Raw genomic sequence first — 18439 nt, 5'->3', positions numbered from 1 at the left:
CTCGTGTGTTCTCTGTTTCTTTTGTTCATTCTTTCATTCGTTTGCTTTCCTGTCTTTGATCGTGTGTTTCCTTTGTTTCTACGTTTTTTGTTTCTTTTGCTCATTTCATTCATTTTGTTTTGTTCTTTGTTTTGTGTTTTTTTATTTATTTATTTTTTATTTTATTTATTTGTTTTGTTGTACCGTTAGTTTTCCAAATAGTTTTGGTTGTTCATTCTTGCTTTTGTTTCCTTCATTCTTTGGTTTTTTCTTTTGATTATTCTTTCCTTTGCTTCATTATTTTCTTTCTTTCTTTCTCTCTTTCCTTCATTTGTTTATTTGTTCTTTCTCTCATTCCTTCGTTATTTGTTTCTTTGGTTCTTTTGTTCGTGCATTCATTTCTTTTTGTTTTTCTTTCTTTTTTATTTGTTTTGTTGTTCCATTCGTTTGTCAGTTAGTTTTGATTGTTCGGTCTTTTGTTTGTTCTTTATTTGTTTCTGTCATTCTTTTGTTCTCTTTATTATTCTTTCCTTTGCTTCATTTATTTTCTTTTGTTTGTTTATTTGTTCTTTCGCTCATTCCTTCGTTCGTTGTTTCTTTGGTTCTTTTGTTCATGCTTTCGTTTCTTTTTGTTCTTTTTTTATTTGTTTTATTCCTTTTGTGCTGTATGTTGTTCATTCTTTCTATCATTTGTTTAATTTGTTTTCTTTGTTAATTTCGTGTGTTCTCTATTTATTTTGTTTATTCTTTCATTCATTTGCCTTTCCTTCTTTCTTTTGTTTGATCATTTTACACATCTTTTAGTACATCTCTTTGTGATCTTATTGTGCAAAGCAAGAGCTGTTTCTCAACCATAAACTCCCCCACCACCAAACACCACGTCTCACTTAATGGATAACTAAAAAATTATTAATAAATAACTCTTTGGGTCATTAGGGAAGCTGGGAATCTTACTGTCTGATCGATGCATCTTTCTCGTTTGGTGGCCCCCTCCAACTACATTATGGGAATCTGTCGTCATTCATGGTGATTAAATTCAGGGATAAAAGTAAAAGCATTAGCGCTGTCTCTACTGTCATAAACATCGTACAAGCATGGAGGTTATAAAAAGTTTTTTCTACAATAACATCTGTATAGTTTTAAAATGCTCTACAGTTCTTTAAATGTCCAAAACAAGTGTTGACAGCAATGATAAAACAAATGCAATGGACAATTGCATGTTCATTTTAACAACCATTTATTTTGAGTACATCAAATTCAGGCCTGGGCTCAAAAAAGGGGGCTGGTGTTTAGCAGGTTAACAACCTAAAGCCTAAAAATATCCTTAATCATTTTTAAAGGAATAGTACACTCAAAAATGAAAATTCTGTCACCAGAGAAGTAATCCATATGACTTATACACTATATTTTTTTATCTCACTATAAGTCTTCTGAAGCCATATGATAGCAGAACAGATCAAAATTGAAATCATAGTTCACTAATAATGTATATCAAATGGGTTTGGAATGCAATGAGTGTGAATAATTGACAGAATTTTTATGTTTGGGTGAACTATTCCTGTAAGTCTTATTGTGTCACAAAAACTTGCTCAGCTCGCCAGCTTTGAGGAGTTTTTGCGTCTTTGGCACTTGAATAAAATTAATAAATAAATGACAAATGGGGCACCCAAACATGCAGTTATGTAGACGAGACTGTGGGAGACAATCAATTTATTATGCATAGAGAGAAAAAAACATGAATAAAAATGTTGCTGTAGCAGTAGAAAGTTTGATAGTTTGAGAGGAAACGAAAAAAAAAAAGACCACAGAAAATTTGACAATTACACACAAATCCCTCCTAGACATCACAAGATTTGAGAACAGCAAGGGTGACAGTCAGCCGTTGTCTTCTGGAGCACTTCAAAACAAAGACTAAATCTAAATTGGAACCACAGCTTTCTCAGAAACACTTATCAAAGCCCAGAGCTCTGTCATTTCAGGGCCTGCAGCCACACTTGGTCCACCTAGATGTCCAGCACTTCATTTTGGAGAGATTGAGGGATCTGTCCAGGGCTCTGCAGAGTTTACAATTATAGCTTATATGATTACATGTGTCTGCTGGAAAAGTCAACTTCATTGAGAATTTCCAGGAAAGACAGAGTGAAGAAACAGAAGCTCTGGAGCTCAGATGAGAATGAGAATTGTCAGATCATCAACCATCCAGTAATTACTCTGTTTTCAGTCTTACGAGCCTTAAGGCCACATAACAGTAACAGTTCTTGGTTCATTCCGTGTCCGACATTACAAAATGAATGACTTGTTGCAGTTCAGATATTCTCTAAAAAGAACCGGCTGATTCAGGAGGCAGAACTGTATGTTTTGCTGTGTATATTCAAAAGAACTGGCTCATAAGAGTCATTCATTTGGGAATCAGACTACACTGGTTGCGCTGTATGTTTCATGTTCTAGATTCAAAAGATCCGGCTCATAAGAGTGATTCGTTGGGGCATTAAACTACACTGCTCGCATTGTATGTTTTTCGCAGTAGATTCAAAAGAACCGGCTCATAAGAGTCATTTGTTCAGGCATTAGACTACTCTGGTTGCACTTAATTTTTTGCGCTGTAGATTCAAAAGAACCAGCTCATAAGAGTCATTTGTTCGGGCGACAGTACACTGGAGTACATTGGTCGAACTGTATGTTTCGCTCTGTAGATTCAAAAGAACCTGCTCATAAGAGTTATTCATTCGGGCATTGAACTACACTAGTCTCATTGTACGTTTTGCGCTGTAGATTCAAAAGAACCTGCTCATAAGAATAATTTGTTCAGTCATAGGACTTCTCTGGTTGCACTTAATTTTTCACGCTGTAGATTCAGAAGAATGGCTTATGAGTCGTTTGTTTGGGCATTGGACTACTCTGGTTGCACTTAATTTTTTGCTCTGTAGATTCAAAAGAACCGGCTCATAAGAGTCATTCTTTCGGGAATATGACTACACTGGTTGTGCTGTATGTTTCGCGCTGTAGATTCAAAAGAACTGGCCCATAAGAATCATTTGTTTAGGAATATGACCACTGGTTATGCTGTATGTTTTGCGCTGTAGATTCAAAAGAACAGGCTCATAAGAGTCATTCATTGGGGAATATGACCACACTGGTTGCGCTGTATGTTTCGTGCTGTTGATTGAAAAGTACCAGTTAATGAGAGTCATTCGTTCAGGCATCAGACTACACTGGTCACACTGTTTGTTTTGCACTGCTAATATAGTAGTGGTGTTGCAGTGCCACTGAATGGTAGCGCATGAAACACTGTCAGAGTATTTTAGCACAGTGTCCTGTCCGCATTGGCGGAAGAATGTGTATTCGGGAACCGTTAACGAAAAGTCATGAAAATCATTCGGTTCTGGTATTTTTACAATACTGGTACCTGTTTTGAATAAGATCTTAGTTCTTGGTTCCCATCCCTAGACATCAATGACATTTGATTGCGGGACATGCAAAAACCAATGACGTTTGTTGTCATTGCTGTCCAACCTGTAGTGACGTAACATGAAGTGAAAGGCGCTTACCGAATACAGTGCAAAAAGTTTGAATTTGATTGTTTTAATGGTGCTTTCATGGGGTTTGTTTTCGTCCTTTTTCCTTTTTAATAAGTAAAATGAACAGTAATTTGCCTTATTGTGAACTACATTTTTGGTGCACCTTAGTAATCTTTTATCAAATTGTATTGAAATGATCCACCGTTGAAACAATTTTCCTTGTCTGTTGATGTCACCAAGACCTCTTATTTTAAAAACCTGTCATATAGAGACCACTGTTGACTGAAAAATGGATTGAAAACTAAAACTGACTAAAAGACAGCTCTAGTACAATGCATTTTAAAAGGTTTTAATGGCCATTTCATACATTATATTCTCTTCTTCATTGGAAATGTAAGCAAAGTGCTAGTTTACTCACAAATAGATGAATAATGAAAAATGGTTGCTGTCAGAAAAACAGAAGAAATGGAAATGGTGCAGACCACCAGAAGGACTAGCATGTGGCATAGACACACAAACACACAAACATAGCAGGGACTGTTTAGTATGGATTCGTTGGGGACAGATTAATTGAAATGGACTAAAGACGTGTCTGGTGGGTTTGGCTGTGTGAGCGTATAGAGAAATATTTTCCAATATATATAGATGATAATTATTTTTATCTTCAGCCGACGATTTAATGGCCTGAAATATTTAGTGGTCTTTGGTGAGGCAAGCAGGAATTTGTTCTACATTTTCTAGAATGTCATTGTATGCTGTATCATTAAGATTTATCAGCACTGGAATTAATTAGGGGTGTGTCCACACACTTTGGCCAAATATTGTATATAATGTATAGTGCATACAGCATCCTTTCTTACAAGTCATCCTCATACTTCTAAGTTGACTTGAGGCCAGCAGTTACAGAATAAGAGGAGAGAAACAACTTGCAATGACAGAAAGGAGACAGGGAAGATGCAGAGAATGGAAAAAAGGGACAGATGGAGAGAGAGAGAAGATGGAAAATTAAGACGGTTGTCATTCTGATTGCGATCCTCTCTTCCCGCACCAGAACAGCTTGAGTTGAGCATCCTGGTTCTGTCAGGTCCAATTAATCCAGCATCTACATCTCCAAACACACACACACACACACACATACACTCACAGCCTTGACAGGCATCCGTGACTGCAGTGTGTTTAAAAGATTGACTGACGGCGACTAGGTGGCTTTGACAAATAATCCCAAATCCTAAACCAGGTGCCGGGGATGTCAAAACAGATCAACCTGAGCTCATCAAGAATTAAATAATGAGAGACTTAGACTTTTGTAGCCAGACCTTTGACTATCAGCATAGAGTCTGGTCCACATTACTGTTAATTCTGACCAAGGATCCCTCAGTTAGACAGGAAGAGACCGTCTGATTGACGTGTAAAGTTACCAACCACAGTTTGTTTTGTTTTTAATTTGCAGTTTAGGGGCGGATTTATCAGAAATAGATTATTCCACAATAATAGGTCCGTGTGGAAAAAATTATACAAATAAATAATGATGTGGTAGTCTCCAGGAACGGTTGAACAGAAAACTAGGCAAGGATGGACAAGGAACTAGAGGTCTTGACATGTTTTGCTCTTGCAAGCAGGTCACACTGTCTCCGGTAGGTCAAAGACCAGCCCTACAGGAAGACGACTCAGATGTGTGTAGCTGCAGTCTTTGTTTGATTGCAGGAAACAGTGGTCAGGAATCTGAATGAAGTCACTAAAACAAAGAGAATTGTGGGTGGGAGCCATCAAGGAACCTCAGGAGAAATGAGCAGGGACAGACCACTAATCATGTTCAGAATTGCTAATTGTTAATAAAAGTTTTGCACTTTGGAATTTTCAATGGTCAGTTCAGTTTTGTAATACAGCTATGAAGGATACTTTACAGTCCTATACTGCTATGATAAACTGTTGCAACAGCAGTATTGTACTACATCACAATTGTGAAACTGATTGTATACAACAGCTCTTAAAATCAAGTAACTGACATTCAGACAATATAGCCAGCTATTTTTATTTTTGCTCTGCCAATGAAAATGATTTGGTTACAATGTTGCAAACTATAGAATTGGAATTCTGTGTAACAAATAAAGACAAGCAGAGTGATATAAACAGTAAATCCACTTCACTGTTCTTATGCGAAATATTAGGATGACTAAAACGCAGATTGGCTAATCAAAATAGTTCAAAGACAGACCTACCATGAGCTCTCAGGTTGTTAATCGATGGTGTATGAGTCTGTTGAAGCAGAATTCCTGTTGAAGAACTACAATTCCTGTGAATACTGAGGAGAAAAGATCCACCAATCAGTGAATCACAGCCAACAAAGCGCACCAAAAGAGCTTTGCAGCGACCGCCTACTTCCTTGACGCTCTGTGAATGACTCAATAGAGTCGGCCTTCCTGCACTCTCAAACTACTTACATGATGAGCCAAAACATTATGACCACTCACATGGTGAAGCGAATAACGTTGATCATCTCCTAACAAGGCCACATGTCAAGGTCTGGGTAGATTAGATGGTAAGCGAACAATTAGTTCTCGTAGTCAATTTGTTGAATGCAGGAGAAATGGGCAGGAGTAAAGACCTGAGTGACTTTATGTTATGGCCAGACGACTGGGTCAAAGCATCTCTGAAACGGCAAAGCTTGTGGGGTGCTCCCGGTCAGCAGTGGTTAGCTGTGGACTGACAGTGATCCGAGGAAGGACAAACCACAAACCAGCAGCAGGGTGTTGGGCGCCCAAGACTCATCGATGCGCGAGGCAAACAAAGACTATCTTGTCTGGTCCGAACTGACAGAAGGTCTACTGTGGCACAAGTCACAGAAAATTGTTATGATGGTTACGGGACAAATGTGTCACAACACACAGTGCATTGCACCCTGCCTCGTATGGGGCTGCGTAGCCGCAGACCAGTCAGAGTGCCCATGATGTCCCCTGTTTTCCGGCGAAAGTGCCTACAATGGGCACGCGAGTGACGGAACTGGACCTTGGAGCAGTGGAAGATGGTCGCTTGTTCCAATGAGTCCCGTTTTCTTTTACATCACGTGGATGGCCGTGTACGTGTGCGCCGCTTACCTGGGGAATTGATGGCACGAGGATGCACTATGGGAAGACGATACACCAGTGGAGGGAGTGTGATGCTCTGGGCAACATTCTGCTGGGAAATCCTGGGTCCGGCCATTTACGTGGATGTCAATTTGACACGTGCCACCTACCTAAACATCGTTGCAGACCAGGTACACCCCTTCATGTCAGTCGTATTCCCTGATGGCAGTGGCCTCTTTCAGCAGAATAATGCGATCTGCCAAACTGCACACATTGTTCAGAAATGGTTTGAGGAACATGATGAAGAGTTCAAGGTGTTGCCCTGGCCTCCAAATTCCCCAGATCTCAATTCGATAGAGCATCTGTGGGATGTGCTGGACCAACAAGTCCGATCCACAGCGGCTCCATCTCACAACTTACAGGACTTGAAGGATCTGCTGCTAATGTCTTAGTGCCAGATACCACAGGACACCTTCAGGAGTCTTGTAGAGTCCATGCCTCGGCGGGTCGGCACTCTTTTTGCGGCACGCGGAGGACCAACTGCATATTAGGCAGGTGGTCATAAAGATTTGGCTCATAGGTGCATATATTTGCATATATATGAATATTTAGCAATACAATTAAACTTTCTTTTCTTATAATCAACAACTTTCAATAGTTTTATATTTTTCGATTGTTTTTAATTTGCTTTATGGGATTGTAGTTTATTCGCTCATGAAAGATGTTATGTACACAGTCATGGACCTTCTGTCTTTTTGTCCGATTTTCAAATACCTTTTGTTTCAAATCAAATTTTGTGATGTTGTGATTTACTTTGAAGTTGGTGGGTTTGGTTGATAGCTTATAAGTATTTTATGAAGAATTTAAAGTAAGCCCTATGGAATAAATGTATGGGAAAAATACTTTTAGAACCAAGATGGCTGAAAAAGTGGGCAGCACAGAGACTTTGTTGTTGTATTGTTAGTTCTAAAAATGTTTTTGTTGAAAATGATGTTTAGATAAAATGGCCAAACACACAGTGTATTAATGCCATTTTCCAATTTTTCCCCGAACCAAGCATTGACTATTCAAGCACGCAAATTGTCCAACATGTACATGTGACATACAAAAACTTTGTTTTAAACTAAGGCAACTACAACCATCACAACAGTCCATGTGCACTCCCAACATACACCAACATACCAGGGCTGCATGGAAACAGCCCCTCCCTTTCACAGGGTCGGCTACATGCATGAGGAGGTCATGACCAGCCTCCTACATCCTTGTGTCTAAATTACCCTCTCAAAACACTTTCACCATCTGCTGCTAACAAGCGATGGCCGTCTGGGCAGCATGACTGTGGCTTTTTAGGGGACGTTAGTGGGCACTGGGTCATGGCCGCAGTACATCAAAGATTCAAATACCACACACACCACTGCCATGAAGACTCCAGGGATAGAATCAACAAGCGATGTTATCAAGACTGTACTTACGGCATGTTTATTTTAGCAGTGAGGTAGAGAAAGGCGCAGGCTTTCAGGAAAATATGACAAAAGTAGCCAGTCTGGTTTGTTGACTGGATTGGAAGCTACTTTGTGTTTGCCACAAAGTCACTAATGCATCTTACAGGGTGCATTACAGATTCTACACAGTCGAAAACATAAAGTGAATCAAGCCCTTGCAAACTGAAGGAGTTATACCAAACTAGATTTTTTGAAAATGTCATTGGTGCTTTCCTGTGAAAAACTCACCACCACAATGCTAGTTTGTTGTGGTTGATTGCTAGGGTGTTGCTATGTGGTTGCTAGGGTGTTCTGAATGGTTGCTAGGTGGTCACTTACTGATCTAAGTCAAAATAGCTCAGCCCCAAGTCTCTGATATTTTGGTCCCTAGATATTTTAAGCAATCATCTACACCACCCTCCATCTCATTTTAAGAGAAACGAAACAGAATAAAACCAGACCTGAGGCAAAAAATATATTTTAGTGCAGAAAAATTCCTCTAATGAAGCACATGTGTTATTTTTGTTAAATAAGGACCAGGCTGTTCTAGTTGCCTTTACTGCTGTGGTGTATAAAGACAAAAAAACGTGTCTGGTAAGTTTAGCCCACATTGGTTCACACACACTCAGCTGAAAAAAGTGTCTAAGCACAGCTGAGTTTTCAGGGACACTGCACACAGCTTCAGTTTCTCATGACAAACCCTTAGAAGTTTGTGTTTGTTGAGAAACGTTGTGCTAAGTTTGAATCCTGTTGAAGTCCAACGGCAAAGCTTCACTCCCGACTGCCAATTCCCTCTGGAAGGGAGTTTGACTCGGAGCCCAAATCAATGGAATCTCATTACAGAAGAAATGATAAAAACAAAAGTTGCAGAGAACTTAGAATTGACTCCTGCCAAGTGATTGTGGGTGGTAGTGGCACCTGCCAGGTTTGCGTGTACTGTGTACATGTGTATATGTCCAATTGTGGGTTTGTTCACACAACTGGTGTCAGTAAATGAGCTTTTGGAAATGGAAAAGCTTGTACCTGATTGATCAAACAATGAATTCGGAGACAGTAGGTTGAAATTTCCGCCACTGAAATCGGTCTGTGCTTAAAGAAATTTGACTCACTGCCCCCAGTGGCCGAAGCTTGAAGTGTCGTTGAACATACAGTATGGGCATGTGTGAGCTCCAATTTCCTGGTGAAATGTCCACAGGGTTGCGCCACAAGCGAGTTGTATTTTTAGTTGTAAATGATGTAATACTGTCAACAGGAATGCATATTTAATGAGGTTGTTCGTACAAAGCGTGCAGTTTTATCGTACAATGCATGCAGTTTTTATGACCTCATATTACATGAGAGACCACATGGACTATTTGTACTTTAAAAAATGCATTTGTCACACAGCAGTGAACTACAACGTAAAAACTGTGGCCAGTTACAGCACTTAAATATACACGTATACTTCCATATTCACATAAAAAAAGTTCATGTGCATGTTATTTTTCAACAGCAAATGAACATGGCTAATAAATCACCTTGAACTTGAATGAAATGAATTGGATGTGTTTTTTCTAAAAGAGTTTATCTTGTATTTGAGGTACAAGGATAAATGTTTTAGCCATTTACTATTGATTCAGTCCCAGTGAGTCCAGGTGACCTTGCCCTACAAGCTTTTACATGTGTGTCCTATGTGTTTAATCAACCTGTTCTCTGGTGTAAATACATCAGTCCAATCTCCCTGCATCTGTACGCATGACTGCCGTATGTGTATTTGTAAATGTTTTCACGTTTGTTGTGCCGCAACTCGCGCAAGTGTTTGCCGTCTCAGTCCAATTCGCCGACATTGCATACACATTTATCAGCTTTTCTGCATTCACAGTCCGCCCATACACCCATTTCGATTTGCTAACAGGGCTGTAAGACCCAACTGGATTCTGGCAGCTCAGGTTGCCATGGTGCCCCAATTTCCCCTTCGGTGAGGTTTAACAGGGTTGAGTAGTTTTTGTTGATCCTGTTTAAACCCACAGGGTTCAACTAGTCCAGACCACCAAGCCTGCGATGGCAAGGTTTCATATTATCTCTCTCCGTTGGAGTCGAGGGTTTGGCAGCAGGCCCACGTCTTGTCCTTTCTGCCTAAAATGCTAATTACCCGCTAAAGATCAATCGCCTGTGCCCATGATAACATCTGTGGGCAGTGAAAAGAAACATGTGGTAGTGCGGAAGATCTGAAGTCATTGAAGTCTCTGGAAGCAACTTGCTAACGTTCTAGCACGCAAATGTCCCAAGATTTGATTGCACACAGAATGCACACACTTGTTTTTACAAGGGAGGTGGGGTTGTGAATGTGTCTATAGGGGCATGTAGAGAGCATCCAAAGACCAAGACATTACAAAGGATACAAAGTATTCTGTGCTTTCACATTTGTGATTATTTGCTTTGACGCTATCTTGTCAACACAACTTATCGAGGATATCTAGTTTATTTGCTACTAAATGTCTCAAATGAAGCTCTTGAATAACTTTTAAAGATTTAGTGCCATAAAGCTTGCAAACTTTGACAAATCTGGCAACTACAGTAGTTCTACTTTGGAAGTACTTATTGAAACAGCTGGAAACTTGTAAAGCAGTCTTAGTTCGGCCACGTCCACACGAATGTGTTTTCATTTGAAAACAGTGATATTTTTTCTCTGTTTATGCCTCTCATCCACACTGGAATGCATTTTACTCCACCGAAAACGAAGACTATTGAAAACAAACTCTATAACTTCATACTTTGGAAAACGATGACATTAGAAAACTGAAAACAGAGTTTTCAAACAAAAATGGATTTTATTCAGACCTGGAGTCGCAGGTTCGAATCCAAGGCATGCTGAGTAACTCCAGTCAGGCTTCCTAAGCAACCAATTGGCCCAGTTGCTAGGGTGGGTAGAGTCACTTTGGGTTAACCTTCTCGTGGTCGCCATAACGTGGTTCTCGCTCTCGGTGGGGCATGTGGTGAGTTGTGCGTGGATGCCGCGGAGAATAGCGTGAAGCCTGCACACGCACTAGGCCTCCGCAGTAATGCGCTCAACAAGCCACGTGATAAGATGCGCGGACTGACGGTCTGAGACACGTAGGCAACGGAGATTCATCTTCCGCCACCCAGATTGAGGCGAGTCACTATGCCACCACGAGGACTTAGAGCGCATTGCGAATTGGGCATTCCAAATTGGGAGAAAAGGGGAGAAAAAAACAAAACTATTTGTTTTCATTTGAAAAAGCATTTATTTAGCTATGTTTGCTAAGTCTTTCTAGCAAGTCAGTCCACTGTCGGCCATCTTTAGAATGCTCTCGGGAGGCTATTTCCAGTCATCCCAGTGCAGCTCCTATCTACTTGAATGAAGAAAGACCTAAATCTCAAAAACTGTTGGTCAAGATTACGATCAAAAGAACATATTTCAAATCAGCAATAAAATCTGACAATACTGGGATCATAAATTGTGATTCTTTACCTCATATTACGCTAAAAAACACAATTTTCCTGACTTGTATAGCTAATGCACATGCGCGTTTTAGAGTTGATTGACAGGTGATATCTGTATCTAAAAGGTGATTGGCTCTTTAACTGCAAGGCGGGACTTCCTTTCTACATCCTTTGACCGTTGGGCGCTCAGAGCTCCTTGGTTGAGCGTTCCAGTTTCTCCTATTCATTTTAATAGAAGTGGCCCATCTGGTTTAAGCCTCTCATCCATATTAAAACGGAGTTTTCCTCCAGCAAAAAGACTATTGAAAGCATTTTCAATTACTGCATACTTTGGAAAACGATGAAGTTAGAAAAAAAAAAAAAAGGATTAGTGAGGATATGGCCTAATAAAAATCTCATCCATATTAGAATACCACTCTCTATTACCACATACTTTGGAAATTGATGACGTTAGGAAACTGAAAATGGATTAGTGAGGATATGGCCTAATAAAAATCTTAACATTGAACATTCTGTGAGCATGCCATCTGAGGCTAAACATCAGGTGACACCGCAAGCCATTTGAAGAGTTAAGGGGCGTTCACACATACAGCAATTTGCAGTGACTAAGCAATTGAATGTTATTCATTGTCAGAAAGAGTATGCAATTTCCAGGATCATGAGAGACAGCAATTGTTGGCCATGCAACAAAGTTGAGCAACTACCAATTGAAGACAGTGATCCGCCACCTGATACAGTTGGATACAGTGGTCAAAAAGTAATATCTTCACCCAACCAACAGTAAAGTAACTTTGTGGCCTCTACCAATTTAATTGCTGTCTGAACATCCCTTTACAGTTGTTTTCACCATTCAGTATAAGCTAGACAAATTTACGATTTTGGGTGTTGATCGACCTATGTTTAGGAACCATGGGCTGAGAACAATTTACATCGCTACATGTATTAGTGGTTTCAGTTCTTGATGGGGGTATTTACACAAGGTCTCAAAAGACAAAAGTCAACGAAGAGATGGATACGGAAGCAGCCCTTGCTGCATTAATCTCAATACCTCAGTCTGTGACAATAGCCATGATTGATCATCTGTACGGCCAGAATAGACAATAAAAAGAATGAAAGGACCAGATAAAAGTGAGGAATTGTCTATCGTTTTGATCATTCGGTGTGCATAGCACTCTAGTATCCCAACAATCATCTCTCGCTTCTCTAAACGTGACCTTTAAGGCATACACACGTCGTCATGGCCGTCTCACTCCCTCTCTAACTCCCGGTGACATTCGATCCCTGTGAGACACCTTTGTGTTTAAAGATCACACTTGGCATGCAGGGTGTATTGCTCAGGGCCGCCGTTACATGCGGGAGGACGTGCACTTATAAACTGCTCATTGAGACAAATGCCACCATTTTCCTCCCCAACTCCCTAGAAATTAACTGCCCTTCTTTACATAATGCTGTTAACCTTCATCTGTCAGAAGACACGCAACGATCCCAGAATCCCACTGTGGTCATATGAGACTACTATTAAACTATGCCTGTGTGTGTGAGTGTAACAACATATTTCACTTAGAACAGCTTGCTAAGTCTTGGAATAGTCATTTAAGATAAAGTCGTCTTTAAAAATGTATTATAATCATAAGACAATAGTCTCCTTAGACAAACATACCAGCTGCGTACAGAAGCCAATAGCTGTGCAAAACACATACTAAGGTTAAGACAGTATGGGCCGTTCACACCAAGCTTGTTTTTCCGCTGTTCTGTCTGTTGTTTTTCTATGTAAACATGCGTTAGATGATCGTCTTTGACCACATATTTTGTTGTTTTTTCAATTTCTCAGGCAGGAGCGCTGTGTTTTTTAGATGCTATGTCTTTTAAAACTGCACCTCGAGACACCTGTGTTTTGTTTTGTTTGTTTGTTACGCTGCATCGAATAGTTAAAAGTACACACTTAAAGCCACACCTAGACTTCACTTTATGGGTCAGTTATGTAAAAAAAAAATTATTTATTTTTTCTTCGAAAAATACATTAAAAATGAAATTCACACAAAACAGTAATTTGGTTACACCTCTACTATGATGAACATGTTTTCAATTTCTGAGTTCAGAGTCACTGTGATTTTTCATTTTTTTCCTGGGGCTTAAAGTAAAGAATGTCTTAGTGGTGTAACCATCCAGAGACAGTAAATAAATAAATAAACATCTCAGTAATAGTTTAACCCCTTAAACTTGCACTGTACATATTATTGCAATCAGTAAAAAAAATCAGTAAAAACATAGCCAGCTCAAATAGACATTTCATATGTTGTTGGAAAGCTCTCAAATAGTAGAATACAACCAGCTGTGTTTTATTCACAGACAAAAATATAGCGAGTAATAGCTAAGTATATGTCTTTCAGAATTAAATTGGTGTTGCTTATATGCTGCGTTTTCGCTTATAACTTCACAAAAAATAAATGGAACAAAGTGTCACATACAATTATTTAGAGGAGGTGATTATCTTTCAATCAAGCCAACACACAAAGTAATCGGATGCATAGATCATTAGATAATCCACATGAAGCACAATGTTACATATGGCCACCAGGAAATGGCGCCAAATACATTACACAGACTCTATGATGACTCAAATGACAGAATCTCATTACTAACATTATGTCTGCATGCTGTGCAAACCTTTAGTCATTGTTGTGTTTGCATGTGTAATTAGTTCTTATGTACAATTATTATGTTTTATTTGTTTGTAGAGGCTTTTGGACACATTGATGTTTTTGGACACTATGATAAATTATATTTGTAAAGCTATAACTTTTGATTGCTTTGTTGTATCAACACAAAATTTTTCTCAGTTACACTTGACATGATTGGGAACAAAACAAAAGCAGTTTTTCGGAGCTACCTTATTTACACCCAGACATACAGGTGCATCTCAATAAATTAGAATGTCATGGAAAAGTTCATTTATTTCAGTAATTCAACTCAAATTGCGAAACTCGTGTATTAAATAAATTCAATGCACACAGACTGAAGTAGTTTAAGTCTTTGGTTCTTTTAATTGTGATGATTTTGGCTCACATTTAACAAAAACCCACCAATTCACTATCTCAAAAAATTAGAATACATCATAAGACCAATAAAAAAAACATTTTTAGTGAATTGTTGGCCTTCTGGAAAGTATGTTAATTTACTGTATATGTACTCAATACTCGTTAGGGGCTCCTTTTGCTTTAATTACTGCCTCAATTTGGCGTGGCATGGAGGTGATCAGTTTGTGGCACTGCCGAGGTGGTATGGAAGCCCAGGTTTCTTTGACAGTGGCCTTCAGCTCATCTGCATTTTTTGGTCTCGTTTCTCATTTTCCTCTTGACAATACCCCATAGATTCTCTATGGGGTTCAGGTCTGGTGAGTTAGCTGGCCAGTCAAGCACACCAACACCAGGGTCATTTAACCAACTTTTTGTGCTTTTGGCAGTGTGGGCAGGTGCCAAATCCTGCTGGAAAATGAAATCAGCATCTTTAAAAAGCTGGTCAGCAGAAGGAAGCATGAAGTGCTCCAACATTTCTTGGTAAACGGGTGCAGTGACTTTGGTTTTCAAAAAACACAATGGACCAACACCAGCAGATGACATTGCACCCCAAATCATCACAGACTGTGGAAACTTAACACTGGACTTCAAGCAACTTGGGCTATGAGCTTCTCCACCCTTCCTCCAGACTCTAGGACCTTGGTTTCCAAATGAAATACAAAACTTGCTCTCATCTGAAAAAGGACTTTGGACCACTGGGCAACAGTCCAGTTCTTCTTCTCCTTAGCCCAGGTAAGACGCCTCTGACGTTGTCTGTGGTTCAGGAGTGGCTTAACAAGAGGAATACGACAACTGTAGCCAAATTCCTTGACACGTCTGTGTATGGTGGCTCTTGATGCCTCGACACCAGCCTCAGTCCATTCCTTGTGAAGTTCACCCAAATTCTTGAATCGATTTTGCTTGACAATCCTCATAAGGCTGCGGTTCTCTCGGTTGGTTGTGCATCTTTTTCTTCCACACTTTTTCCTTCCACTCAACTTTCTGTTAAATGCTTGGATACAGCACTCTGTGAACAGCCAGCTTCTTTGGCAATGAATGTTTGTGGCTTACCCTCCTTGTGAAGGGTGTCAATGATTGTCTTCTGGACAACTGTCAGATCAGCAGTCTTCCCCATGATTGTGTAGCCTAGTGAACCAAACTGAGAGACCATTTTGAAGGCTCAGGAAACCTTTGCAGGTGTTTTGAGTTGATTAGCTGATTGGCATGTCACCATATTCTAATTTTTTGAGATAGTGAATTGGTGGGTTTTTGTTAAATGTGAGCCAAAATCATCACAATTAAAAGAACCAAAGACTTAAACTACTTCAGTCTGTGTGCATTGAATTTATTTAATGCACAATTTTCACAATTTGAGTTGAATTACTGAAATAAATGAACTTTTCCACGACATTCTAATTTATTGAGATGCACCTGTATATAATGTCAAATAAGAAAAAAGTACATTTTTGGCTCAATTGTTTATTTTGATTTTTCAGCAGTTTATAAGGCTGAGAATGTCTCAGAATGTCTCATAATCTATATCAATAAAAATTTGAAGGTTTCTTTTCCAAGTGTTTGGTATCATTGTAATGTTAAAAAAAAAAAACATAGCAGCTTAAAGGATAATAAAAAAAAAAAAATGTTGGAATAAGTGGTTTGGAATAATTTTTTATTATTTCTTTACAAAAAAAGCAATGACATTTGTATTTTTTTTCAATAAATTGTTAATATCTGAAAACATTTGTCCCCCTAATTAAAGTCAGGTGGTGTAAACAAAATGCAAGTAGCCATTTTGTAGTCATGTGACAAAAATAAAACAGAGGACTCCTCAAGACCCTCATGGCTGTGTGAGAAGTTCTTTAAAAAAAAAAAAAAAGTTTACTCTTTTGAAATTTTTATGAAAAGGCAAATTTTTTCAGGTCAAATGGAGTAACACTTCGAAAGCTTAGGGTTTTTGAATAAAAAATGTATTATATTTGTAAAAAAACAAAAAAAAAATTACCTTGTTTAATATGTTTGAAAACGTTTGTGAAATTAAGTTTTGTACACTGATGTATATTTAAGGTGCAGAGAAAGTATTTTAAGTACTTGGTTACACCACTTGACATTTAAGTCATTGCAAATTATTTTATTTTTTTTATAAATTTATAAATGCTATAAATAGTTTTTCAAATGTATGAAACCAACATGGACACAAAGATTACATTTCTACGAATCTGAAACATGTTTTTAAAATTTTCCATTTTTATCACCTCAGACAACCTTATTTGCCAGTGACCCTAATACATGTTCTGACACATCATCTTATTTGACTTCTCTGTTCTATGCAGATCAGAGGACCTGATCCTCAACAGGTTCCAAGATACAACAACGAAGATCGCCTCTATGCCTCTGTGCCCAGGTAAGACCTGTGTTTGTTTGTATTTTCGCTTGTCTTCACAGGTTTGCATGTTCCCATTCCATATGCTGGACATGTGTTCTGTAGTTTTTTCGAGTCAATAAAACAAGAAAAGCTGCATAGGTGGAGGGGACTTTCCTTACTTACATACACACACACACACACACACACGCGCTCTCTCTCTCTAATCTTCTTTCAGCCCCCTAATTAAATCTAGAGTGTTTGCCTTCCGAGAGCTTTTCTCATCCCGGAATATTCACCTGATCCGCTCTTAAGGGAATGGGATCCAGACAGGAAGCTGGGAATGCTACGCTGGCTCATGGCCCAGTTCTTAAGTGCTTCACTCATTCCTCACCAGGAACATACACCCATATGACATGGCTCAACTGTGCCCCTCTGAAGTGATCTATGTGGTCTAGAATACAAAGCAACTCATAGTATAAGTGGTTTAGGCATGGACATTTAAAGCTGATGTTTGTAATTTTGTTTAATGTTAAAATTAGTTCGTGTCCCAGCTTAACATGCAGAGTCGAATATTATTGGTTGATTTCACCTAAATGTGTAATAGTTTGGCTCTGTGATGCTAGTTTACAAACCAGAAGTTTGTTTTATTCTTTACAAGACATTTTTCATTTGAAGGCCTGAAAAATACTGTTGACAAGTACATAACCACTTCTGCTACGCAAGCTGAAACTCACATGCCATTACGAAATGCCATAATGCTACGCAAGTATGCATTGCCGTATGGCTGACTTTTACTAAATTGATTAGCACTACAGTCAAAACAATACTTGCATTTGTACTAACATAAGATCATAAGATCCAAAGGTTTTTGGACATGCACCACGGTTCTACCATTGTATAATTTGAAGAACTATGGAGTACCATGAAAGTACAAAGTTACACTTTGTCCCACTCAGTCACTTTTTGCAGTATGCTATTCTTACTCTTTACATAATATTTTTTTTCTCTTTAAAAATGTTTGTTCTCTTTGACAGGTTTAGTTTTTTTCCATGGTGAACATAATGCAGAAGTGGACTAAACTAGGTTTCTGCTCTATTTTGTTTCATTAAGTTTCATGTCATTATTACATTTTCTTTTGAAAAGTTGAATTGCATTCTTGTATTTTCTTAGCTGCGTTTCGCCAATTTTTGCGTTGTTACATTCCTCACGTTCTGTAAAAGACGTTTCTTTGGGGGGCCTGGGTAGCTCAGCGAGTAAAACCGCTGACTAACACCCCTGGAGACGCGAGTTTGAATCCAGGGCGTGCTGAGTGACTCCAGCCAGGTCTCCTAAGCAACCAAATTGGCCCGATTGCTAGGGTGGGTAGAGTCACGTTGGGTTAACCTCCTCGTGGTCACTATAATGTGGTTCTCGCTCTCGGTGGGGCGCGTGGTGAATTGCGCGTGGATGCTGCTGAGAATAGCGTGGGCCTCCACACACGCTAGGTCTCCGTGGTAACGCGCTCAACAAGTCAAGTGATAAGATTTCTTTTATT

The 18439-nt window shown here is 39.1% G+C and overlaps 1 protein-coding gene across 2 annotated transcripts in view; it reads left to right on the top strand.

The window, feature by feature from the left end:
• The window catches only part of pard3ba (par-3 family cell polarity regulator beta a), a 230645-nt gene that overhangs the window by 199677 nt on the left and 12529 nt on the right, over positions 1-18439 (top strand). For both annotated transcript variants that reach the window (XM_051702158.1, XM_051702157.1), the window contains one exon: positions 16874-16944. In XM_051702158.1, the coding sequence (XP_051558118.1) occupies positions 16874-16944 (71 nt within the window). The remainder of the gene's footprint in view (positions 1-16873; positions 16945-18439) is intronic.

The sequence above is a fragment of the Myxocyprinus asiaticus genome, chromosome 7, assembly GCF_019703515.2.
Source record: "Myxocyprinus asiaticus isolate MX2 ecotype Aquarium Trade chromosome 7, UBuf_Myxa_2, whole genome shotgun sequence".
In the NCBI taxonomy this organism is placed as follows: domain Eukaryota; kingdom Metazoa; phylum Chordata; class Actinopteri; order Cypriniformes; family Catostomidae; genus Myxocyprinus; species Myxocyprinus asiaticus.
The sequence above is the reverse complement of the archived record's forward strand: the minus strand, read 5'-3'. Positions and strand labels throughout refer to the sequence as shown.